General features: G+C 41.8%; 1 protein-coding gene, 1 long non-coding RNA gene and 1 pseudogene across 2 annotated transcripts; 1 reads left to right on the top strand and 2 right to left on the bottom strand.

The window, feature by feature from the left end:
• The window catches only part of LOC136536571 (katanin p80 WD40 repeat-containing subunit B1 homolog KTN80.4-like), a 283,345-nt pseudogene extending 268,696 nt beyond the window's left edge, over positions 1-14,649 (bottom strand).
• LOC136524368 (katanin p80 WD40 repeat-containing subunit B1 homolog KTN80.4-like) lies at positions 4,468-11,328 on the bottom strand. Its single transcript, XM_066517771.1, has 9 exons — positions 11,220-11,328; positions 11,078-11,139; positions 10,290-10,420; positions 10,070-10,187; positions 9,742-9,968; positions 9,450-9,552; positions 9,191-9,261; positions 8,289-8,436; positions 4,468-4,588 (listed from the first exon to the last, which is right to left on the bottom strand). Exons 1-8 carry the CDS (start codon positions 11,237-11,239, stop codon positions 8,311-8,313), a joined length of 858 nt encoding a protein of 285 aa, XP_066373868.1. The 5' UTR covers positions 11,240-11,328; the 3' UTR covers positions 4,468-4,588; positions 8,289-8,310.
• A 3,602-nt stretch (positions 14,650-18,251) lies between the features above and the next one.
• LOC136538860 (uncharacterized) lies at positions 18,252-23,488 on the top strand. The gene is made up of 3 exons (XR_010779474.1): positions 18,252-18,624; positions 22,255-22,899; positions 23,274-23,488. It is a non-coding gene; the product is annotated as an uncharacterized lncRNA (long non-coding RNA).
• The last annotated feature ends 7 nt before the right edge of the window (positions 23,489-23,495 follow it).

The raw sequence follows: 23,495 nt of genomic DNA, 5'->3' as shown, positions 1-23,495 counted from the left end.
TTTTTTTTATCACTTGTATTGATGCCCAATTGCATCTAAAAGTGTTGTCCACTTCTATTGCAGCAGTGCTATAGGAAATTCAGTGATCAGTAGTGTATCAACTGTAACTAAGGACAAAGGACCTAAGGTATGTCTACTGGTCCTTCCCTATTTTTTATCTAAATTATTCATGATTTGTGCTATAAATGTATATATTATATATTGATATATAAATATAAATTGGCAAAACGCCTAGAAAAACACCTAGCATCGCCTAGGCTAGCCTAGGCTGGACCAGTCGCTAGGCTAAGGGTCATCGCCTAGATTTCGCCTAGCGCCTAGCAAAACTTTGCACATGTAGAAGCCGCATAAACCATGACCACGATTCATTGTTCTCTCCCTTTGTCAAAGCAAAAGCCATGGGTATTATCTGGTCCTCAGGATCAACAGCAGCAGCCATCATCAAGGTGCCCTTATACTTTCCTATCAGAAAAGTGCCATCAACAAATATGACTGGCCGACAAAACTGGAATGCATGTTCCGTTTGCGTGAACGACCCGAACACACGATAGAGGACATGCCTCAATGGGTCCCGAAAAAACATCCCTCCAGTGTCCACAAACTATTTCAAGCCAGGGTTATAGTAATGCATTGCACATAAGATGCGGGGCACCCTATTGTACGCTTACTCCTAAGTACCACATCGAATCGCCAGAGCAATTTACTTAGCACGCCAAGCCTTTCTGTACGTCACATCGTACTTAACGAATCCAGATATAAACTGTTGTAAAGAAGACACCGAGATGTCGTTATTGTCATCAACGAGCCCCAATATACGACAAGCAAGGTAACGTGCAGTGAGCTGCTGATAATTTTCCTTCCCCCTATTGTCTAGGCAAGTGTGGGGTTCGACAACTTTAGTTATCCTCCACTTGCCATCACTCTGTCTCTTTCGTGTATTTAACCTCCACATACAACCATTTTTGCATATCACGTGGTACCTCAACTCCTAGTCCGAATGAGTGACGGTGTATGGCCTATGGTGGTACACAGCATAGTTCTGAAGGAAGAGTTTTATCTCTGACATTGTGTTGAATATCATCCCCTTCCTAAGGGTTTCTTTCTCATAGTTGTACAATGAATTCCTACACATCTGGAGACCGATGTCACAAACTGTCATATCCGTTATGCTGACATCCCTATAGTTCGAAACGCCCCTGAAAGGTACGTTCTTGGACCTTAGTTGCTCAAGCTGAGTCGCTGTGTAAGGTGGTAGTGGAACATACTGCTGCGCTTCGTTAATTCTAGCTCATAAATCATAGGGGGTATCATCTGCAGCCAAATCTATGACTAGTCCACCCTGAGCCTGGACACTATGCAAAACCTCAGTTGATACTGGTAATGGCATAGTATGAACCGGTACTGGCATGGCATCAGCCGGTGTTGGCATAGCATCTGTACCTCCTTGGTTATCATCAGAATCATCAGAATCACTGCTAACTACATCACCGATCCTGTCCTCCTCCTGCTCCTCTTCCCGTTCGAAATCATTCACATCGAAGTTATTGCTTATACAACCTACTACAGTTGAATAAAACTACTCCTGCGTCAACTGACCGTCCAAATCCATATTATCCTGAGTTGCTTCTCCTTCGACCCCTAATTCTTGGTCATTGTCTCCAAAACCATCAATGGACGGGCCGTCCTGAAGACCCTGCATCTTATACCCATTCTCCATCACCACCTCAGCCATGGACACATTGGAACCTTCGAGAACCCTAGTGTAGCGGGACCAGTGAGCAGGGTCGCGCAAGGGCATGAGGACATAGTGTGCCCTAGTCTTTCCAGTATCAAACCTCCCCTTCAGTGTGAAATCACCGCCAAACTTTGCATTCAAACGGACACAAAGGTCGTTGAAGCTAGGAGGTTCATCAAACCATTCCAATTCTTCCATATCCTCAAACATACCATCTTCTCTCTTAATACTTCCTCCATACAAAACTCTAACACAACAATCCATCTGCAAAAACATTTCAAGAACTTCATCAAGTCGTCGAAATCGTCGTACGTAATGTCCATAGTAATATTAATACATATTCTAACTATAACTATACTAACTAATCTAATATTAACATCTATACAAGGCTAACTACAACAACTAATTAGACTAAATCCAATATATAACTAGACTCAATAACTATACTAACTAAACTACCTAACTTTACTACCTATACTAACTTACTATATTACCTATACTAACTAAACTAACTAACTTTACTAACTGTACTTTAATAATTTTACTAACTTTATTAACTATACTAACTATATTAGGAGAGTACCTCGCTGCAGCGCGCTTGACCGGGCCGGGAGGCGCGGGCGTAGGCCTCGGCGGGCAGCCGCCGTGAGTGGCCGGAGGGGGTGGCGTGCCGGCGTGTGGGCGCGGCAGCCGTGCCGTGCTCGGCGGCGGGCTGGCTGGCATGGGCGGAAGCGTCTGGCTGGCTAGCGCGGGCGCGGCGGCCAGGCGGCCTTGCTGCGCTACTCGGGCAATGGCGGCTGCTCGGCCACTGGCGGACGCGGGACGCGGCGGGGGTTTTATTCGGCTCTGTCGGGCCACGGATCAGGGCGCGGCAGTACCGCGCCAAGATCGGTGGCGCGGCAGAGCCTTGCCACGTCACCGGTCAGCGATTCCGGTCGCCACCACGTCAGCCCGCTGCCGCACCACCATGCATGGCGCGGCACAGGCATTTGGCCGCGCCAGGGCAATAGGTGCGGCCAAAAGTGTTAGTTAAAAAAAAACGACCGTGTTAGATTTAAAATTAGTTTCAAAAAAGTGTTAAAATTAAAAAAAAATCACAAGAGTAGAGAACATTCAGAAATTGTAATGGGTGAAACTACAACAAAGGAGTAGTAGAGTACATACAGCAAAATCCAACGTTCTCCATGTAGCATCAATAGATCCTTTTATATCATTTCTTTGCCAGCACCCGTAAACCACCTGCAAATATCACATAGCAACTACAATTACTCAATACATATAACAAATCGTGTCCCATAACAGCAAATGGATTCCTGATAATTACTCGATGGACGATCTTATTCTGGACCCCTTAATACCTCTAGTTTGGTTAGCCGAGACTTCATTACATGAATGAATTCTTGATGGTTTTCCATTAGACCAGACATACCATCTTCATCACTTGCAGATACACTAGTTTTCCAGAAAGAGAAGGACGCAGCCTCTACAGAAAACAGTAAATACGAGGTGCATAATGGGTTCCATATAAAAAAAGTACTATTGGCGCCCAAGATGACACAATCTTGGAAGTAAACATACCGAGCTGTATAGTGTTGTCACATACTGGATGCTATCATAATTAGACGAGGAAGGTCCTGTTCCAACCAAAGAGCTTGGTGATAATTCTGAAGAAGACTGAAACCAATAGAACAATGTCAGGTCACTAGATCACTTACGGTCGTCAACAGCATGTTTTCCACTTGACTCCATCAGTTGGATTCTGTGGATGCTGGTAAATTCTGGATTCCTTGCAGCAGCAGGATTCCATTTATCAAAACTAGTTACACTGTACCAGCTACCGACTTCATTAAACTCAACACTCTCAGTGCACATCAAACCAGAACAGTTATTGTCCCCAGCACCTGAAGATTCTCTCATAAATTTCCTCTGTGATGAACTAATAGGTTCTGACAGAGGTATAAGCTGCTGCACCTCTTGGCTTTCTGGAGCTCTCCTTCTATAGTCAATACCTGAATTAACTCTCAAACTATTTTCTAGGGCTACATTTTTATATCCTACATCATTAGTGATTCTTCTACAGCCAACTTCTTCAACCATCTTTGAACTCCTTGAAACAATTACAGGTACCAACTTGTCATCTTCTTTGCCATGATTGGCAGCTAAACCTACTTTTTCTATATTTTGAAGCTCAATATCTGCTAACTCAACTGTGGCTGCTTCACTGAGAACGGGACCAGCATCCTTTCTAGAGCTATGCCTCAGGGCCAGAACAGGTACAGAAGAAGATTCCATAATACCATATCGAGAACTATTAGACCTTGACCTATACGTGGGAGCTGCTGATGCATGTGAACTGTGAGACAACATTCCAGCATCTGAAGAGAGATTCACGTTAAAGCGGACTATTGGTTCTGGTAATGGTACAGCAGCAGCTGGCTGATTCTTCCGTCTGTCAATGAAATTTGGGTTCAATCTAACTCTAGGAGAAAGAAGAGGTGTAGAAACAGATCTTGTGAGCTGGAGATCCCTTTTTCCAGGTGGCTTTGACAATCCCTTCGTTGATGCAGAAGTTGAGACAGGAATTTCTTTTGAAGCAGACATTGAGCGTCCAAGCAGAGTATCCGATCCAATTTCATTGGATGTTTCAAAAAGTACAAAAACATATCTGGTTTTAGAGTGCAGAGATAACGAAGAGATCTCATAAGAAAAGTGTTTGCTGCTTTCAGTACCTGGGCTTCTGGAACTTGATAGCCTTCCAAACACTGATGACATGCTATCATCTGATTCAATTAGCCTATTTACACTTCCATTTAAGCGTGGTCCAGCACTACTATCAACATAAGGCTCATTTCTCTGAAAATTTATGTATGTAACATGTCATAAAGAAACAACTCAATCGATAACATAGTAAATTATGCATAACACGTCATACCATCAAATCCACAACCCACACAACAACAACAACAACAACAAAGCCTTTAAGTCCCAAACAAGATGGGGTAGGCTAGAGTTGAAACCCAACAGAAGCAATCAAGATTCAGGCACGTGAATAGCTGTCTTCCAAGCACTCCTATCTAAGGCTAAGTCTTTGGGTATATTCCATCCTTTCAAGTCTCCTTTTATTGCATCTACCTAAGTCAACTTCGGTCTTCCTCTGCCTCTCTTCACGTTACTATCCTGACTTAGGATTCCATTACGCACCGGTGCATCTGGAGGTCTCCGTTGCACATGTCCAAACCATCTCAATCGGTGTTAGACAAGCTTTTCTTCAATTGGCGCTACCCCTAATCTCTCACGTATATCATCGTTCCGAACTCGATCCCTTCTTGTATGACCGCAAATCCAACGCAACATACGCATTTCCGCGACACTTAGCTGTTGAATATGTCGTCTTTTCGTAGGCCAACATTCTGCACCATACAACATAGCAGGTCTAATCGCCGTCCTATAAAACTTGCCTTTTAGCTTCTGTGGTACCCTTTTGTCACATAGGACACCAGACGCTTGCCGCCACTTCATCCACCCTGCTTTGATTCTATGGCTAACATCTTCATCAATATCCCCGTCCCTCTGTAGCATTGATCCTAAATATCGAAAGGTATCCTTCCTAGGCACTACTTGACCTTCCAAACTAATATCTTCCTCCTCCCGAGTAGTAGTGCCGAAGTCACATCTTATATACTCAGTTTTAGTTCTACTAAGTCTAAAACCTTTGGACTCCAAAGTCTTCCGCCATAACTCCAGTTTCTGATTCACTCCTATCTGACTTTCATCAACTAGCACTACATCGTCCGCGAAAAGCATACACCAAGGGATGTCCCCTTGTATGTCCCTGGTGACCTCATCCATCACTAAAGCAAACAAATAAGGGCTCAAAGCTGACCCTTGATGTAGTCCTATCCTAATCGGGAAGTCATCCGTGTCTCCATCACTTGTTCGAACTCTAGTCACAACATTGTTGTACATGTCCTTAATGAGCCCGACGTACTTCGTTGGGACTTTATGTTTGTCCAAAGCCCACCACATAACATTCCTTGGTATTTTATCATAAACCTTCTCCAAGTCAATAAAAAACATGTGTAGGTCCTTCTTCTTCTCCCTAAACCGCTCCATAACTTGTCTTATTAAGAAAATGGCTTCCATGGTTGACCTTCCGGGTATGAAACCAAATTGGTTCATAGAGACCCGCGTTATTGCTCTCAAGCGATGCTCGATAACTCTCTCCCATAGCTTCATAGTATGGCTCATCAACTTAATTCCCCGGTAATTTGTACAACTTTGAATATCCCCTTTATTCTTGTAGATCGGTACCAATATACTTCTCCTCCACTCATCAGGCATCTTGTTCGATCGAAAAATATCGTTGAACAACTTGGTTAACCATACTACAGCTATGTCCCCGAGGCATCTCCACACCTCGATTGGGATACCATCTGGTCCCATCGCCTTACCTCCTTTCATCCTTTTCAACGCCTCTCTGACCTCAGATTCTTGGATTCTCCGCACAAAGCGCCTATTGGTGTCATCAAAAGAGTCATCCAACTGAAAGGTTGTGTCCATATTCTCACCATTGAACAATTTGTCAAAATACTCTTGCCATCGATGTCGGATCTCCTGCTCCTTTACCAAGAGATGCTCCCTTTCATCCTTAATGCATTTAACTTGGTTGAAGTCCCGTGTCTTTCTCTCACGAACCCTAGCCATCCTATAAATGTCCTTCTCTCCTTCCTTCGTACTCAAATGTTGGTAAAGATCCTCGTACGCTCTACCCTTTGCCACACTTACAGCTCGCTTTGCAGTCTTCTTTGCCACCTTATATTTCTCTATGTTGTCCACACTCCTGTCATGGTACAAGCGTCTATAGCATTCTTTCTTCTCCTTAATAGCCCTTTGGACTTCCTCGTTCCACCACCAAGTATCTTTAGCCTCGCGTCCCCTTCCTTTGGTTACTCCACACACCTCTGAGGCCACCTTCCGAATGTTGGTTGCCATCTTGTCCCACATATTGTTTATGTCGTCTTCTTCCTTCCAAGAGCCCTCTTTGATAATCCTTTCCCTAAATACTTCTGACGTCTCCCCTTTCAGTTTCCACCACTTTGTTCTTTCAATCTTAGCTTGTTTATCCCTACGGGCACGCACCTGAAAACGAAAATCTGCCACCAAAAGCTTATGTTGAGAAACAACACACTCCCCTGGTATCACCTTGCAATCCAAGCATGCTCGTTTGTCCTTTCTTCTTGCGAGGACAAAGTCAATCTGGCTACAGTGTTGTCCGCTACTGAAGGTCACTAGATGAGATTCTCTCTTTCTAAAGAAAGTGTTGGCTATCACCAGGTCAAAAGCTACCGCGAAGTCCAGAACTTCCTCCCCCTCCTGATTCCTACTACCATACCCAAAACCTCCATGAACTGCCTCGAAACCTGCGCTTGTAGTACCTACATGCCTATTAAAATCTCCTCCTATAAAAAGCTTCTCACTACTAGGTATAGCTCTAACCAGGCCATCTAAGTCTTCCCAGAACTGTCTCTTAGCATTCTCGTCGAGGCCTACTTGGGGGGCATACGCACTAATTACGTTCAAGACCATATCACCAACGACAAGCTTGACTAAGATAATCCTATCTCCTTGCCTTCTCACTCCCACCACACCATTCTTGAGGCTCTTATCAATCAAAACTCCTACTCCATTTCTATTCGCGACTGTCCCTGTGTACCAAAGCTTGAAGCCTGTATTGTCCACCTCCTTCACCTTCTGACCCTTCCATTTAGTCTCTTGAACGCATAATATATTTACACGCCTCCTAGTCGCGGTATCAACTAATTCTCTTAACTTACCTGTAAGTGACCCTACATTCCAACTACCTAAATGGATCCTAGTTGGTTCGACTAGCTTCCTTACCCTTCGCACCCGTCGACTCTGATGCGAAGACCCTTGCTCATTTTTCACTACACCCGGGCGCCGATGTAGCGCGCCACTAAGGAAGCGACGACCCGATCCTTGGTTACTTGACACCATGCCCAGATCACGACACGGCGCGTCACGGGGGTGACGACCCGGCCCTTGCCCATTTAACACCATACCCGGGTTCCGATATGGCGCGTCGCTAAGAGGGTTACGCCCCAATGATTTTCTTTCGGGTTTCATCTCCATTTAAGTGGCTAAGTTTTTACATTGGCTCGCCACGCCTAACACAACCCTCCTCCTTTACCAGGGCTTGGGACCTGTTATGCTGGGACACCAAAGGCGCCCCACCACCACACACTGACACAATTTTGGTTATATGAGCAACCAAGATGTTTCCCTTCGTCTACAGTTAGATCTGCTAATTTGGACCAGCCTACATCAACCACATCATGACATATGATGGGTTCCCAGGAAAGAACCTACAAGCAAAAAGATAATGACCTTTGTTCCACTATTATTTCCTGGAGAATGAAATAATCAGTTGGATATGTACCTTTAAGCTTTCATGTAATCCACAAAAAAATGTTTTACCATCACTATTGAATTTCATAGAACGAATTACACTAGCCTGAAAATTGAGGACAGTTACCATTAAGCAATTGGTTATCTGATTACAGATCATGTGCTTTATTTACAGCAAGCCTGTCATCCATTTCCACACAGAAATTCCAGGCATAGGATGATGTGAAGAAATTGGTGATCAGAAACCATACCGGCTCAAAGTATTCCCGGCTGTTCTGCATTAAGCAAGAAAAAGAAAAACATGTTAGAGAATGGACAGTAACATTAGATTCTTCTTCATCAAATTGAAATACAGCAGATATATGTGCCACTATCTGGTTTGCAACAATCTAAAGAAGAGTAAAAAAAAGTGCATACTAATATACCTATTTTTAGAGTGCCAACAGTCTACAGAAGAGTAAAAAAACTGCCTACCAGTATACCTATTTTACAAAACCTCAAACTTGACAAGTTGTTTCACAAACAAAGTATTATGTTACACATGCTCAATAATAGCTATTTCAGTATTTCACTAAGAAAGTTTTTCATATGGTGAAATCTTTGGTCTGAGATGCTGCATTATATTGGTAAAATTCGTTTGGTCATTGGTACTATTTCATGATCACATAGATAAATAAAAACTGCTACTTCATGCTGCCTTTATGTGTTCCTTGAATCCTTGCGACGGATCATACTTGGGCAGAGTGGCAAACAGACTAAGGTTGGAAAAATCATTTTTAAAAAAAAAAAAACTCATAATGGTGGATCTTAGTTCGAATACATTTCATTTAATTCAAGCATATGATCAAATCATATAATGCTTAAATACAACTTTTTAAAATTGTAGCCTTCTCAAAAAATAGCTTTTTTCCAGATCACTATATAACCTTGGGTTCAAGAGCTATATTGATTCAGATTTTGAACATAGAATAGTTTCAACTTGGGGCATGAATGATTCATTTTGTGAGTCGTTATAAATAGATATGGTACCTCAGGTCCAGAAGAACCAATCAACTCAAAAGTCTCAAGGTCCCAAAATTTAAGAGTCTTATCAACTGAACCTGCAAAGGTTTTTGAAAAGGACAGCATGGAATATGTTACTTAGATCTCCAGGTGATGTACAAATAAGAAGCGTGAGGGAGAGGGACTAATAAGTCCGCAATAAAAATAAAAGAAAAATTATTTTAGAAAATTTAACATCCCAGGAAAAATTCATTACTGTGTGAGTATATAGGACCTGTAATCTAACCTGTAGCCAATAAAAACTCATGGGGGTGAGCATCTAAGCAGTTGACTGGGCCTTCATGAAGACGAAAGTCATGCATGAGTTTTCCAGCCGTCAAATCCCAGACCTAGAAAGATATTTTAAACAAAATTTCAGTGATCAGGAAATATGAGGTAAAGTTTTAATTAGTGATAGTACGAGATTGTCCATCTCGTTGACAACAGCCATGTTGTAATTTGTAAGACACCTTAAATTTTGGGTGCTATGATCTTCGAATATTTTGCATTATAATTAACGGACATGCTCAAAATTTTACCTTCACTGAGTTATCAGCCCCACCAGAAACAATCCATCGACCATAATGAGTAAATATAAGCACATTAATTTGTTGGGTATGACCCTTGTATGTGTGGATGCATCTCTTCTTTCGAGTATCCCATATTTTCATGTTTGTGTCTGAAGATCCAGAGGCTAAGAATTCTCCAAAAGGATGGAAATCAAGAGATGCACAATTTGATCTGTGCCCAGTGAAAGTTCGAACAACTGCACATTGTGCAAATCGTCAATAGAAACTGAGATTATTGCATGACACAGTTGCAGTTCATGTTTTCAATGCACTGTTGAGTGTCAACACTGGTTAATACCTTTCGCCTCCTCAATATTCCATATTTTTATCGTTCCACTTGCTGCACCAGCACCTATAGTAACTTCAGAAGAGTCAAAGCTTACTGACTCAACTGGACTTGTAAAGCCTGATAGGCTCTGCAATGTACAATGAAAATCACTTGAAGTAGATAACTGATTGTCAAAAAAAGCAAGAATGACATTACACGTAAACCAGCGGGATACCCTATAGGAAATTACCAGGAGGGCACTGGGTTTCCCTACAGCCCAAAGATTGACCTTCAGATCCTCGCCGCCAGTGATAAGGATCCTTGATGTTCGCCTCCCAAACTTGGCACAATTGACATTCGAAGCATGCGCGACAAACTCCTCTGATCAGTGTCAAGGAAACAAGACATATTGAAGGTTGCATACTACAACAAGAGAATTAAAGTCTTATCCCAGCATGATATCCAAAGCTATAACAGAATGTTTTCGACTACCACGAACCTATCCCAGCATGTTTAAAGTTTATTTCATAATTCATTTTTTCAGAAGGAACTAAACACAAACTTCCACAAGGAAAAAATATTGACTGAAAATCCAGAGTAGAATACTTAAGTGTTCATATCATCAGCATGCATGTTCATCATTGCAATTATCGAAATGATACCAATTTTTGGCATAGCACTAAGTTCATACCAGCAGCTGCACTATCCATATGGTAGCAACTACATTCCCGATGAAACAAACTACTTAGGGTGAAGTTAAAGTTCTCGGTCAAAGGAATTAACACGTATGATATTGAGGATTGAGCATCTTGTATAGATCTCCCCAACTACAGTGTGGCCCTATTAACAGCAATTGATACAACCTACCAAACAAATGATAAGCTGCATAGCACGGAAGTCACGATTCCTGGCAAACAATAGAACTATTCTCCTGTCTTGAGTTAATCCAGACCACCAAATTTAGTTTGATTTCAGGCAGGAAGCTATAATATTCCAGGTCTGAAACTTTGCGACACTAAAATTTCATTATATCCCCACCTACACAAGTAGCAAGACGACTCGGATGGTCCTGAATACGTTCCTTGGTGGGAACGCAACTCCTGCACTGCACTCCACTCAATCACAGGCTCACAAGACCAGATGGCAAGGATGAAGCCAACATGAACAGTAATGTCAGAACCTGGAATCGAATTCGATCATCGCGGGTGAATCCAACCCCAACCCAACCCAACTTAACTGCACCAGCTCAAACAAAGCAAGCAAGAGCAATCCGACTTCAAGTTCCAATTCAAAATCCCCAAACCGGTAATTCACGGGATACGAAGCTTGTACGCGTGCGTGGTGGCCATCTGCAACTGCAACGGCCGCCGTCATTCAAAGCTTGGGCTCCCGCTGCGGGGGCGAGAGGGTTTTGGATTTCCAGGGTGCTCTCATCCGATCCGCAGCCGCTTAGCTGGCGCTAAAACTTCGCCCAATTGCTAGGTGGAGTGGGACGAGGGTGAGGGGAAAAGGAACGTTGAGGAAGGCTGGGATGAAAACACATGGGACATGGACGCTGATATTACATTTGTTTTTATATTTTTATCTGAATTCGAATACGGATAGTGTTGACTATGTTGGATAGGATATAATTGGATATCAACATCATAAATATGCGATTTGAGTATATTTGAGTATTCAAATATGAATATAGTATCAGATGTTAAATATCCGGACTCAGATACGAACAGATCTCAACCCCTCTAAACAGATTCAGTTTTCGAAAGTGCATACCAATATACCTATTTTTAGAGTGCCAACAGTCTACAGAAGAGTCAAATAACTGCCTACCAGTATACCTATTTTACAAAACCTCAAACTTGACAAGTTGTTTCACAAAAAAAGTATTATGTTACACATGCTCAATAATAGCTATTTCAGTATTTCACTAAGAAAGTTTTTCATATGGTGCAATCTTTGGTCTGAGATGCTGCATTATATTGGTAAAATTCGTTTGGTCATTGGTACTATTTCATGATCACATAGATAAATAAAAACTGCTACTTCATGCTGCCTTTATGTGTTCCTTGAATCCTTGCGATGGATCATACTTGGGCAGAGTGGCAAACAGACTAAGGTTGGAAAAATCATTAAAAAAAAACTCATAATGGTGGATCTTAGTTCGAATACATTTCATTTAATTCAAGCATATGATCAAATCATATAATGCTTAAATACAACTTTTTAAAATTGTAGCCTTCTCAAAAAATAGCTTTTTTCCAGATCACTATATAACCTTGGGTTCAAGAGCTATATTGATTCAGATTTTGAACATAGAATAGTTTCAACTTGGGGCATGAATGATTCATTTTGTGAGTCGTTATAAATAGATATGTACCTCAGGTCCAGAAGAACCAATCAACTCAAAAGTCTCAAGGTCCCAAAATTTAAGAGTCTTATCAACTGAACCTGCAAAGGTTTTGAAAAGGACAGCATGGAATATGTTACTTAGATCTCCAGGTGATGTACAAATAAGAAGCATGACGGAGAGGGACTAATAAGTCCGCAATAAAAATAAAAGAAAATTTATTTTAGAAAATTTAACATCCCAGGAAAAATTCATTACTGTGTGAGTATATAGGACCTGTAATCTAACCTGTAGCCAATAAAAACTCATGGGGGTGAGCATCTAAGCAGTTGACTGGACCTTCATGAAGACGAAAGTCATGCATGAGTTTTCCAGCCGTCAAATCCCAGACCTAGAAAGATATTTTAAACAAAAATTTCAGTGATCAGGAAATATGAGGTAAAGTTTTAATTAGTGATAGTACGAGATTGTCCATCTCGTTGACAACAGCCATGTTGTAATTTGTAAGACACCTTAAATTTGGGTGCTATGATCTTCGAATATTTTGCATTATAATTAACGGACATGCTCAAAATTTTACCTTCACTGAGTTATCAGCCCCACCAGAAACAATCCATCGACCGTCAGGAGTAAATTTAAGCACATTAATTTGTCGGGTATGACCCTTGTATGTGTGGATGCATCTCTTCTTTCGAGTATCCCATATTTTCATGTTTGTGTCTGAAGATCCAGAGGCTAAGAATTCTCCAAAAGGATGGAAATCAAGAGATGCACAATTTGATCTGTGCCCAGTGAAAGTTCGAACAACTGCACATTGTGCAAATCGTCAATAGAAACTGAGATTATTGCATGACACAGTTGCAGTTCATGTTTTCAATGCACTGTTGAGTGTCAACACTGGTTAATACCTTTCGCCTCCTCAATATTCCATATTTTTATCGTTCCACTTGCTGCACCAGCACCTATAGTAACTTCAGAAGAGTCAAAGCTTACTGACTCAACTGGACTTGTAAAGCCTGATAGGCTCTGCAATGTACAATGAAAATCACTTGAAGTAGATAACTGATTGCCAAAAAAAGCAAGAATGACATTACACGTAAACCAGCGGGATACCCTATAGGAAATTACCAGGAGGGCACTGGGTTGCCCTACAGCCCAAAGATTGACCTTCAGATCCTCGCCGCCAGTGATGAGGATCCTTGATGTTCGCCTCCCAAACTTGGCACAATTGACATTCGAAGCATGCGCGACAAACTCCTCTGATCAGTGTCAAGGAAACAAGACATATTGAAGGTTGCATACTACAACAAGAGAATTAAAGTCTTATCCCAGCATGATATCCAAAGCTATAACAGAATGTTTTCGACTACCACGAACCTATCCCAGCATGTTTAAAGTTTATTTCATAATTCTTTTTCAGAAGGAACTAAACACAAACTTCCACAAGGAAAAAATATTGACTGAAAATCCAGAGTAGAATACTTAAGTGTTCATATCATCAGCAGCATGCATGTTCATCATTGCAATTATCGAAATGATACCAATTTTTGGCATAGCACTAAGTTCATACCAGCAGCTGCACTATCCATATGGTAGCAACTACATTCCCGATGAAACAAACTACTTAGGGTGAAGTTAAAGTTCTCGGTCAAAGGAATTAACACGTATGATATTGAGGATTGAACATCTTGTATAGATCTCCCTAACTACAGTGTGGCCCTATTAACAGCAATTGATACAACCTACCAAACAAATGATAAGCTGCATAGCATGGAAGTCACGATTCCTGGCAAACAATAGAACTATTCTCCTGTCTTGAGTTAATCCAGACCACCAAATTTAGTTTGATTTCAGGCAGGAAGCTATAATATTCCAGGTGTGAAACTTTGCGGCACTAAAATTTCATTATATCCCCACCTACACAAGTAGCAAGACGACTCGGATGGTCCTGAATACGTTCCTTGGTGGGAACGCAACTCCTGCACTGCACTCCACTCAATCACAGGCTCACAAGACCAGATGGCAAGGATGAAGCCAACATGAACAGTAATGTCAGAACCTGGAATCGAATTCGATCATCGCGGGTGAATCCAACCCCAACCCAACCCAACTTAACTGCACCAGCTCAAACAAAGCAAGCAAGAGCAATCTGACTTCAAGTTCCAATTCAAAATCCCCAAACCGGTAATTCACGGGATACGAAGCTTGTACGCGTGCGTGGTGGCCATCTGCAACTGCAACGGCCGCCGTCATTCAAAGCTTGGGCTCCCGCTGGGGGCGAGAGGGTTTTGGATTTCCAGGGTGCTATCAGGATTCTCCGATCCGCAGCCGCTTAGCTGGCGCTAAAACTTCGCCCAATTGTTAGGTGGAGTGGGACGAGGGTGAGGGGAAAAGGAACGTTGAGGAAGGAAGCACAGCAAGTAATACCTGGCTTCCGTCTTCGTTCGCGGCCTCTTGTTTCACACGCCATTTTTCAGTTTTTTTTTAATCCTGAAGTGAAAAGCCATGAAGCAATATGCAAGTAAGAATGTTTCTTAATATTTTATGCTAGAACCTTATTATTAAAAGTGAAAAGTCTCGAAGACATGAAACAATAATGTGTAGGTACTCCATCAGTCTCAAAAATATAATAATAAGTTGATCAAATTTATATTAAATAGTATTAACATTTATGTCTTCAAAATATATTATATAATTATAAAAGTGAAAAGCCAAGAAGCAGTATGCAAGTAATAATTTTGCTTAATTTTTTTATGCTAGAGCTTTATAAAAGTGAAAAGTCATGAAGACATGAAACAATGTGTAGGTACTCCATCCGTCTCAAAAAAAAATTATAGAGTTAGTGTCGATTAAACTAGCTTAAGTTTAACCAATTTATAATAAACAGTATTAAGATTTATGTCTTCAAAACATATTCTATATTATTTTAATGATACTTATTTGTAACATAAATGTTAGTACTTTTTATATAATTTTGACCCAAATTCAAATCAATTGATTCCTCAAAAATTGAGATTGTATTTTTTTTTCTAGAATGGAGGGAGTAAGAATTTTCAAGAGGATTGTAGGAACTTTGAGCAACAACAATTATTTTATATGCATGTAATGTAAAATATATCTTCTATTTCTTGTGAAGATATCATATTTATTTGCTTTTATTATCTTGTGAATTATACCTATAGACGCTCATATATGTACACACTCCACTACTCGACCCTATAAATCTGTATTTCTAAAAGATTAAACTGACAAATATTAAGATTAGCGAAGTCATCATACTCACTCGTCTCATCATCAATGCATGTCACCAAACATTGAAACTCTATGAGCACTTTGGAAAAGACTAAACCGACAAATTTTGGAATTAATATTGATTAACACTGAAAATAGCATTGTAAAATCCCAAATAAAACCTAAAAAATAAATAAGCAAGTCAAAGAAATCTTGAAACTTCATCCCACGTGTCTAGTTTCCACCATAAATTATTTTTTAAAGAAACAACAAGAAAATATAACTCTACTTTCACGCCTTTATTATCTTTTTCCTTGAGAGGTGTTAAAAAATATAACCACTTTAGCTACATTTTACGCCTTTTTCTTAATCCTTTTTGTTGAGAGAAGGTGTTAGAAAAAGCTAAATATTAGTGCAAATGAAAGTACAAAGTTGAAAATATATTCCATATATCTTTATTATTTATGTCGAAAGATTTCCCATCTAGACATATTGAACTATGACCTTAAAGTTTTTTTTCCTAAAAATCAATATTTTAAAATTAACCTGCCTAAAAGGTTTTTAGATCTAACTTTTGTAATCGTGCTAGTCCACGTGACGCGATAAAAAAAACGTTTTGGTGTGCTGATGAGACATCTGTCATGCGCAACCAGAGTGCCATGACAGCAACCGACTGCCGTGTCAACCGGACCCTTTCGTTGCATTTCTTCTCATTCAATCAAATAAAATTACTAAAAATTTAAAATCCTACGAAACTCAAAATGTGTGTTCTATGTGATATAAATGTTATATCTTATTGACATGCATAAGACTACGTGCTGTAAATTTTGAGATACTTATAAGTTGTTATTTAGTGGTTTCAAAACCCACTAGTTTTATTGTCGGGTTCATAAATCCGGGGTCTCCGCGGATCGGTTTCCCATAAAAACTCGGCCCAAGCAACAGCGAGCGACTCATGACCGACCCAAGTATCTGGACAATAGGCCAGAAGGACGATCTAATCACCGACCGGAAGGTCTGGCCAAGGAGAGCGGCACCTGTTTTCCGACTCCGGCCCACCTCTCCGACCGGAGCGCTCGCTCCGACTCCAGCCATCTCCGGACAGCTCCGATCGAAAGGCCTGGCCAAAGCACTACTTCCGATTCCGACCCACGTCTCCGACCGGGTACGCAGAAGTCCTGCTCACCGCTCTTCTCCGACTGGCGCAACCAGAGCCAACTAGGACCAACCGACCGGGGACGCCCACCCGGAAAGGACTAGGAAACAAACGAGAAAGAAAAAGGCAAGGCGCACAAGTCAAACCATGATACCAGGGACCGTACCTGTACACCTGCAGGAAAATACTCTGCAACCGCCCTGACATGAACAGTGTTGTAGGCGCCGACTTTTTACCTACAGTATTGTGGGTGCCATTAACTCCCATACGGTAAGGCCCCCACATGCCTCTGGGCATCGACAATGTTGTGGGCGCCGGAATTTACCGTACTGAGTGAACATGGTGAAACTCTCGCATGCCTCTGGGCATCAACAGTATATGCAGGTACCGACATCTACCATACCCGAAACAAGACGATGTAACCTTCCACATGCATCCGACATCCAATAGTATTGTGAGCGCCTACCATCATCATGTACCTGCCGCGCGTGGGCAACAAGGTTTAGAAGCATATATACTCTCTTCCTCTCACTTGTAAGATCATCCCCTTCATCTATAAAAGGGGATGCGCTCTCTCCCAAGAGACTCAGTTAATTCAAGTTCATACAAGTGATTCCAGATTCATTAGATCGACCAAGCTCACTAGCTCATAACCACAGAACTGCTAGTTTGGACCTCAAGCACTCGCTTGAACACTTAGCGCATAGCGGAGCCCCTGTCGCTCTCGGCCCTTCTGACTGGAGCCGATCGGACCTCTTGTACACCCCATCTCTTTTTCTTCTCGTTTGTAACCCCACTGCAAACTTCGAGCACCTGGGCTCAGGAATAGTCACCGACCGACTCAAACTAGACGTAGGGCACGTTGCCTGAACCAGTATAAACCCTGCGTCATTGAGTGCTAGGCCATCTCCGATCACAACGTACGGTAAAATTATAAATATTTACTTTTTGGTCACTTTCTGCATCGATACTTATATTAAATGACAAATTTACATAGTAAAATGAAATATTTATGTGTTTAAGATAAAATTTATAGCATGTAATTTTAAGATATCTCATTCAGATAATTCTATGATTAAATTTATACCCATTTACTAGCATGTTATCTGAATGAGAGAGAAATACAACTCGCGTGACAACTACTAGTGTTATTCTAAACGGGAAAATGAAGAACGGTGAACAGTCGGTCGATGGCCATTTAGCCATTATTCAGGGTAAACGGATCTATATCGAACAAAATGGCTATTTAGATGGTAGACACGTCCGTCTAAACAGAAACTTTGTGCCACCATTTAGCGTTTTAACTGGCTATAAAAGACCTTTAGGCGAATAGCGGATAACATTATTTTGCCGTGAAAAAAAATGTTAAATCTGATTTTTATAGAATCGTTTTTAAATATTAATTTAAAATGTCGATTAAATAAAATAAATCGACCCCGAACTGCTGAACTTTTACTTGAAAAAAAAGAAAATAAATATAAAAAGACAAAGAAAACGGGCTAGTTCTTTCCTCGTCATCGTGATATGGGCTGTTGCAGTTTTTTTTTAGGATCGGCTGTTGCAGTGTTCCTAGGCCTGATCCTTGTGCTGGGCCTTTGGTGGGGTGTCCGAGATCCCATCTGGGGTCGTCAGCGGACCACGATTCCTCAGGCCTCATGCCCTGATCCCCTAACCGAGCAGGAGCCGCCACGGACTCCGACACTCCGTCCGTTCACCCCCTCTGCCTTTCGCTCTCCCGTTCACCCGTGTGCCCGCGCGCGCTTTCTCTCGTGGCGACAACTGGGCGACCGCCGCCGCCGCCACCGCCTACGCTAGGACCCTAGGTCTTCGTCGGCGACGAGCACCCAGCAGGTATGCGCACCCCTTCTCGTCCCTTCCTGCTGTGCGAAACCGAGCACCCGAACCCTAACTTAATCTATTTGGATGTTTGTAACCGGATCTGTTCTAATTACAAGTGTATACATGTACTATGCCTAGTTTTCTGCTAAATTTATTGGGTGTCAATTTGTACACCCATGTTCTTCGATCAGTTTAGCGGAGTAGGGTGTTCTTTTTATCCGTAGCGAGATCGGTTTCCTAAAGGTTTGGTGGTTCAGTTGAATTCTCATGAACTTATACTAATCACGTCTAAATACCCTGCAAGTGGGTTCGCGTGCAGTGTGCTCAGCTTGACATCTTTCTTGTGCTATTGATTGAGCATGACGTGGGTGATGAAATCTGGGCAGTTAAAAATTTGATCTTGAATGCTATTGTGACCTGAAAAATGGGAAGTCAAACTGTATCTTTCCTGTGTTAGTGACGTGCTCAGGTGCTCAAAATGACTTGCCTTATGTGGTGTTTTATTTATGGTCAGAATTACTGAGATCTTTTGTGCACGTGCTCAAGTGCTCTAAATGACTTGCCTTATGTGGTATTTTATTTGAGTGCTTGCTATTTTCAAAAAATTGCTACTAGAGCTCAGTGTTCAAAAAGGCGCTGTTCCGCGCTCGCCTAGGCGCGCCTCTGCGCTGGGTGGAGGGGTACAGCCTTGCCTAGGGGGGTAGGCAGTACCCTAGGCAGCGCCAGCCGCCGGCGGCGGTATGCGCGCAGCTGCACCCAAGGCAGGGAGCGTGCAGGCGACGCTGACATCCGGCGGAGGTCACCGGTGGGGGAGGAGCAGCATCGGGCGGAACGGCAGGCGCGTGCGAGTTCGGGGGTGGTGGGTGCAGACAGAGAGAGGTGCCGGAGAGGGAGAGGAACCGGCGGCGGGCGGGGGCTGACTGAGAGGGAGAGATGCGGGAGAGAGAGAGAGAGATGCGGGAGAGAGAGAGAGAGAGATGCGGGGTGTGCGGCTGGGTGGGAGGAGGCGAAGGGATAAGGTGTGCGGTTGGGTGTGCAGCTGGGTGAAGGGATAAAGTGTAGGTGGATAAGGTGGGCTGGGCTCTTTTGATGGGCCTTTCTTCAAACTTTAGGTCCACAAGTCTCCTATTTTTTCTTTTACTTAATAAGGTACTTTAAGGTAATATATGTATGTGTGTAAAAACCGCTTAGCGCCTTTTGGAACCTTGCTAGAGCTGCAACAGGATCAGGATGTGCATTTGGAAAATTGTTTCTTTCTTTTTACCTTATAGGTAACGCCCTGATGTGGTGTGATTTCCACGTCATTACTCACCATTTTTTGATATGAAACCAAGTTATTGTGGAGGTTATGTTACAGAATCAATGCAAGTTGCCACTATATCCACATCTTTTGTGCCGGTCCTCTAAAAAGAAACAAATGTCCTCTTTTCCCAGTATAGGTACTTTAACTCATCCAGTTTGGGGCTAGTGGATCTTTTAGGCTGTAGTGAGTTTATTTGAAAAGTAGGGGTTGAGTTGAATTCCTGCCTTGTACTACAGCCGGTTTGTCATTCTGATAAGAATCATCTTCGGTAGTTGAACTAGCTCCTCTGGTCCAGATGATGAATAAAAACGACCATAGGGGTGTAATGCTTCAGGCTGCAGCTCAAATCATCTGTGCAAATGCCCTGGCCCGAAGGTTCATGTCCAGCATGCTCAATTTGGGATCTTTCATGTTTTATTGGCTGAACATAAATTGAGTCTGCTGAATCTGTGCAGTTAAAATGTGCTGCAGCAGAATTGTGTTGCTGTGTTATTTTATACACTTACTGAAGTGCCCTTAATGATTGCCCTTACGAAATATGCTTATGTGAGTGTTTGATTACTTTTTTTTATACATGCTAGTAGAATTGTAGATGAGCAGTTAAGAATTTGCCATTGCACGTAGTTGGTAGCTGATGAGGTGTGCTTGTGAAGTCATTGCTCATCTTTTATGGGCACAAGCTAATCTATTTCAGAGGTTATTTTATGGAGTTGCATACTTGCATATGCTAGGAAGCCTTTTGCTTATAATGAAATGTTAGTGATAATGTGCCTCAATTGAGTTTTTATTCCATTTCATCTAAGACGTTCATTTAGCAATTTTTGTCAAACCATTTATCCTGCTTTGTCCCCTGTCTATTTTTTACAATGTTTTCATTATTTATTTAAATTAGGCATGGTACTTTATATGATGTTCCCTTTCAGCACATACTGGCATTATATCAGCAATTCTGGAAAATTGAACATAAAAAATTGTACTTTGACTTTCTCTTAGGCTGGATTTCAGTTGCCAGAAGACTTCAGATTTTTCATACTCCATGCACAAATTGTTATTCACTATAATTCTTCTAGAAAAGGAACCATGTTATACAACAACAATAACAACAAAGCCTTTAAGTCCCAAACAAGTTGGGGTAGGCTAGAGTTGAAACCCAACAGAAGCAATCAAGGTTCAGGCATGTGAATAGCTGTTTTCCAAGCACTCCTATCTAAGGTTAAGTCTTTGGGTATATTCCATCCTTTCAAGTCTCCTTTTATTGCCTCTACCCAAGTCAACTTGGTCTTCCTCTGCCTCTCTTCACGTTACTATCCTGGCTTAGGATTCCACTACGCACCGGTGCCTCTGGAGGTCTCCGTTGGACATGTCCAAATCATCTCAACCGGTGTTGGACAAGCTTTTCTTCAATTGGTGCTACCCCTAATCTATCACGTATATCATCGTTCCGAACTCGATCCCTTGTATGACCGCAAATCCAACGCAACATACGCATTTCCGCGACACTTATCTGTTGAACATGTCGTCTTTTCGTAGGCCAACATTCTGCACCATACAACATAGCAGGTCTAATCGCCGTCCTATAAAACTTGCCTTTTAGCTTCTGTGGTACCCTTTTGTCACATAGGACACCAGATGGTTGGCGCCACTTCATCCACCCTGCTTTGATTCTATGGCTAACATCTTCATCAATATCCCCGTCTCTCTATAGCATTGATCCTAAATATCGAAAGGTATCCTTCCTAGGCACACTACGACCTTCCAAACTAATATCTTTCCCCTCCGTAGTAGTGCCGAAGTCACATCTCATATACTCAGTTTTAATTCTACTGAGTCTAAAACCTTTGGACTCCAAAGTCTCCCGCCATAACTCAGTTTCTGATTCACTCCTGTCCGGCTTGAATCAGAAACTGGAGTTATGGCGGAGACTTTGGAGTCCAAAGGAACCATGTTATGCATGGGCATTATTTTTGTTTTAAAGGGAATCAATAATATGGAGCTCTTCTTGAATGTACTTAATATTTTAAAAGCAAACAGTGAGTAACTGTATCCTGAATCCATGCGACTTTTGATCACCAGGATGCCTTGATCTGTACATGGTCAACAGCCAACACCTGTCGTTGAACTTAAAATTGCCTATGCTAGTGTTCTGTAGTACAAAATAGCAACATGAACATTTAGCAGCAGCTATACGCGCATAACCTACAAGGCTGTATGTGTCGTCATTGGGGATGCTGCTAGAGGCATGTGTGAATGCAGCATCCTTTCATCTTTGTATAATGACCTCGTTATCAGTATCTTATCAGTTTGTTTACGCTGATGGATTATTCTTTATGTGGATGAAGGGGAACTGCAAGATTGATTTTGATGGATTATGGCAAGTCTAGAAGAAGTAACTCCAAAAGAGGACCCATTCCAATTCTGAGGACGGAAAGAGGAAACGGCTAAACTCTAGGCATGATGACACATCTATGTCCTCAGAGCCAATTGAAACCATCTACAGGGTATTGTGCCCAGTAAAAAAGATAGGCAGTGTCTTGGGAAGAGGTGGTGACGTTGTTAAGGCCCTCAGAGAGGAAACTAAAGCCAAGATAAGGGTTGCCGATTCCATTCCTGGTGCAGAGGAGAGAGTAATTATCATCTTCAATTACCAAAATCAACCTGAACTGGCTGATGAAGCAGCTGAAACTAAATTTAGTGATGGCTTAGGGAACATGAAACCCCATTGCTTTGCCCAAGATGCCTTATTGAAGATACATGATAAGATTGTGGCTGATGAAATTCATGATGGAGTCGCCCATGATGAAAAGTCTGAAAGTGCTGATGATGTGATTGCTCGAATTTTGGTTCAAGGCAATCAAGTTGGCTGCCTTCTAGGAAAAGGTGGCTCCATTATACAACAACTACGAAGTGATACTGGTGCTGGGATCCGTGTCTTGCCATCTGAAAACCTTCCCCAGTGTGCCCTTAAAAGTGATGAACTGGTGCAGGTAAGGCTGTATTAGTAGTAGAAACTCCTTTATTGTCTTATTCGGCTTGGTAATGCCTTTTGCTTCCATTGGTTCCTGTGGCCTCATATACTGTTTCCTTATACTTGGATTAGCAATCAATTGTTCATGTATTATTTTTTCTGGAAATAAACAATTCGCTGTGGACATATCAATTATTGTTCTACTTCTACCTGTCTAGTTTCGCATGGATTCGATAACTTGATTTTCCCTATCAATTAATTTAATTAACAAAACGATGGAATTTTGTGTCATGATGTTCTCGTATCTAGAAATTTGTGTCTTTGTCATGTAGTTTCACTTTTGGACATCAGTACATGGGTATCATATATCATATTGTTGTCATGATATTTCAGATATCTGGAGCACCTTCTCTTGTAAGAAAAGCTCTATATGAAATATCTACTCGTCTCCATCAGCATCCTCGTAAGGAAAATAGACCTCTTGAAGAAATAATAGATGCAAGCGCACAAAGGAAATGCGAGTCTCCAACACCACTACAACATGAAAATCCAATGTTGCCGCACCTGCATAGTGACCATCCACCTCCAATACCCCTGCTTGATCCATATAGAAGT

Source organism: Miscanthus floridulus, chromosome 2, assembly GCF_019320115.1.
Source record: "Miscanthus floridulus cultivar M001 chromosome 2, ASM1932011v1, whole genome shotgun sequence".
Classification (NCBI taxonomy): domain Eukaryota; kingdom Viridiplantae; phylum Streptophyta; class Magnoliopsida; order Poales; family Poaceae; genus Miscanthus; species Miscanthus floridulus.
Note: the sequence above shows the minus strand (reverse complement) of the source record. Positions and strands in the feature narration are given on the sequence as shown.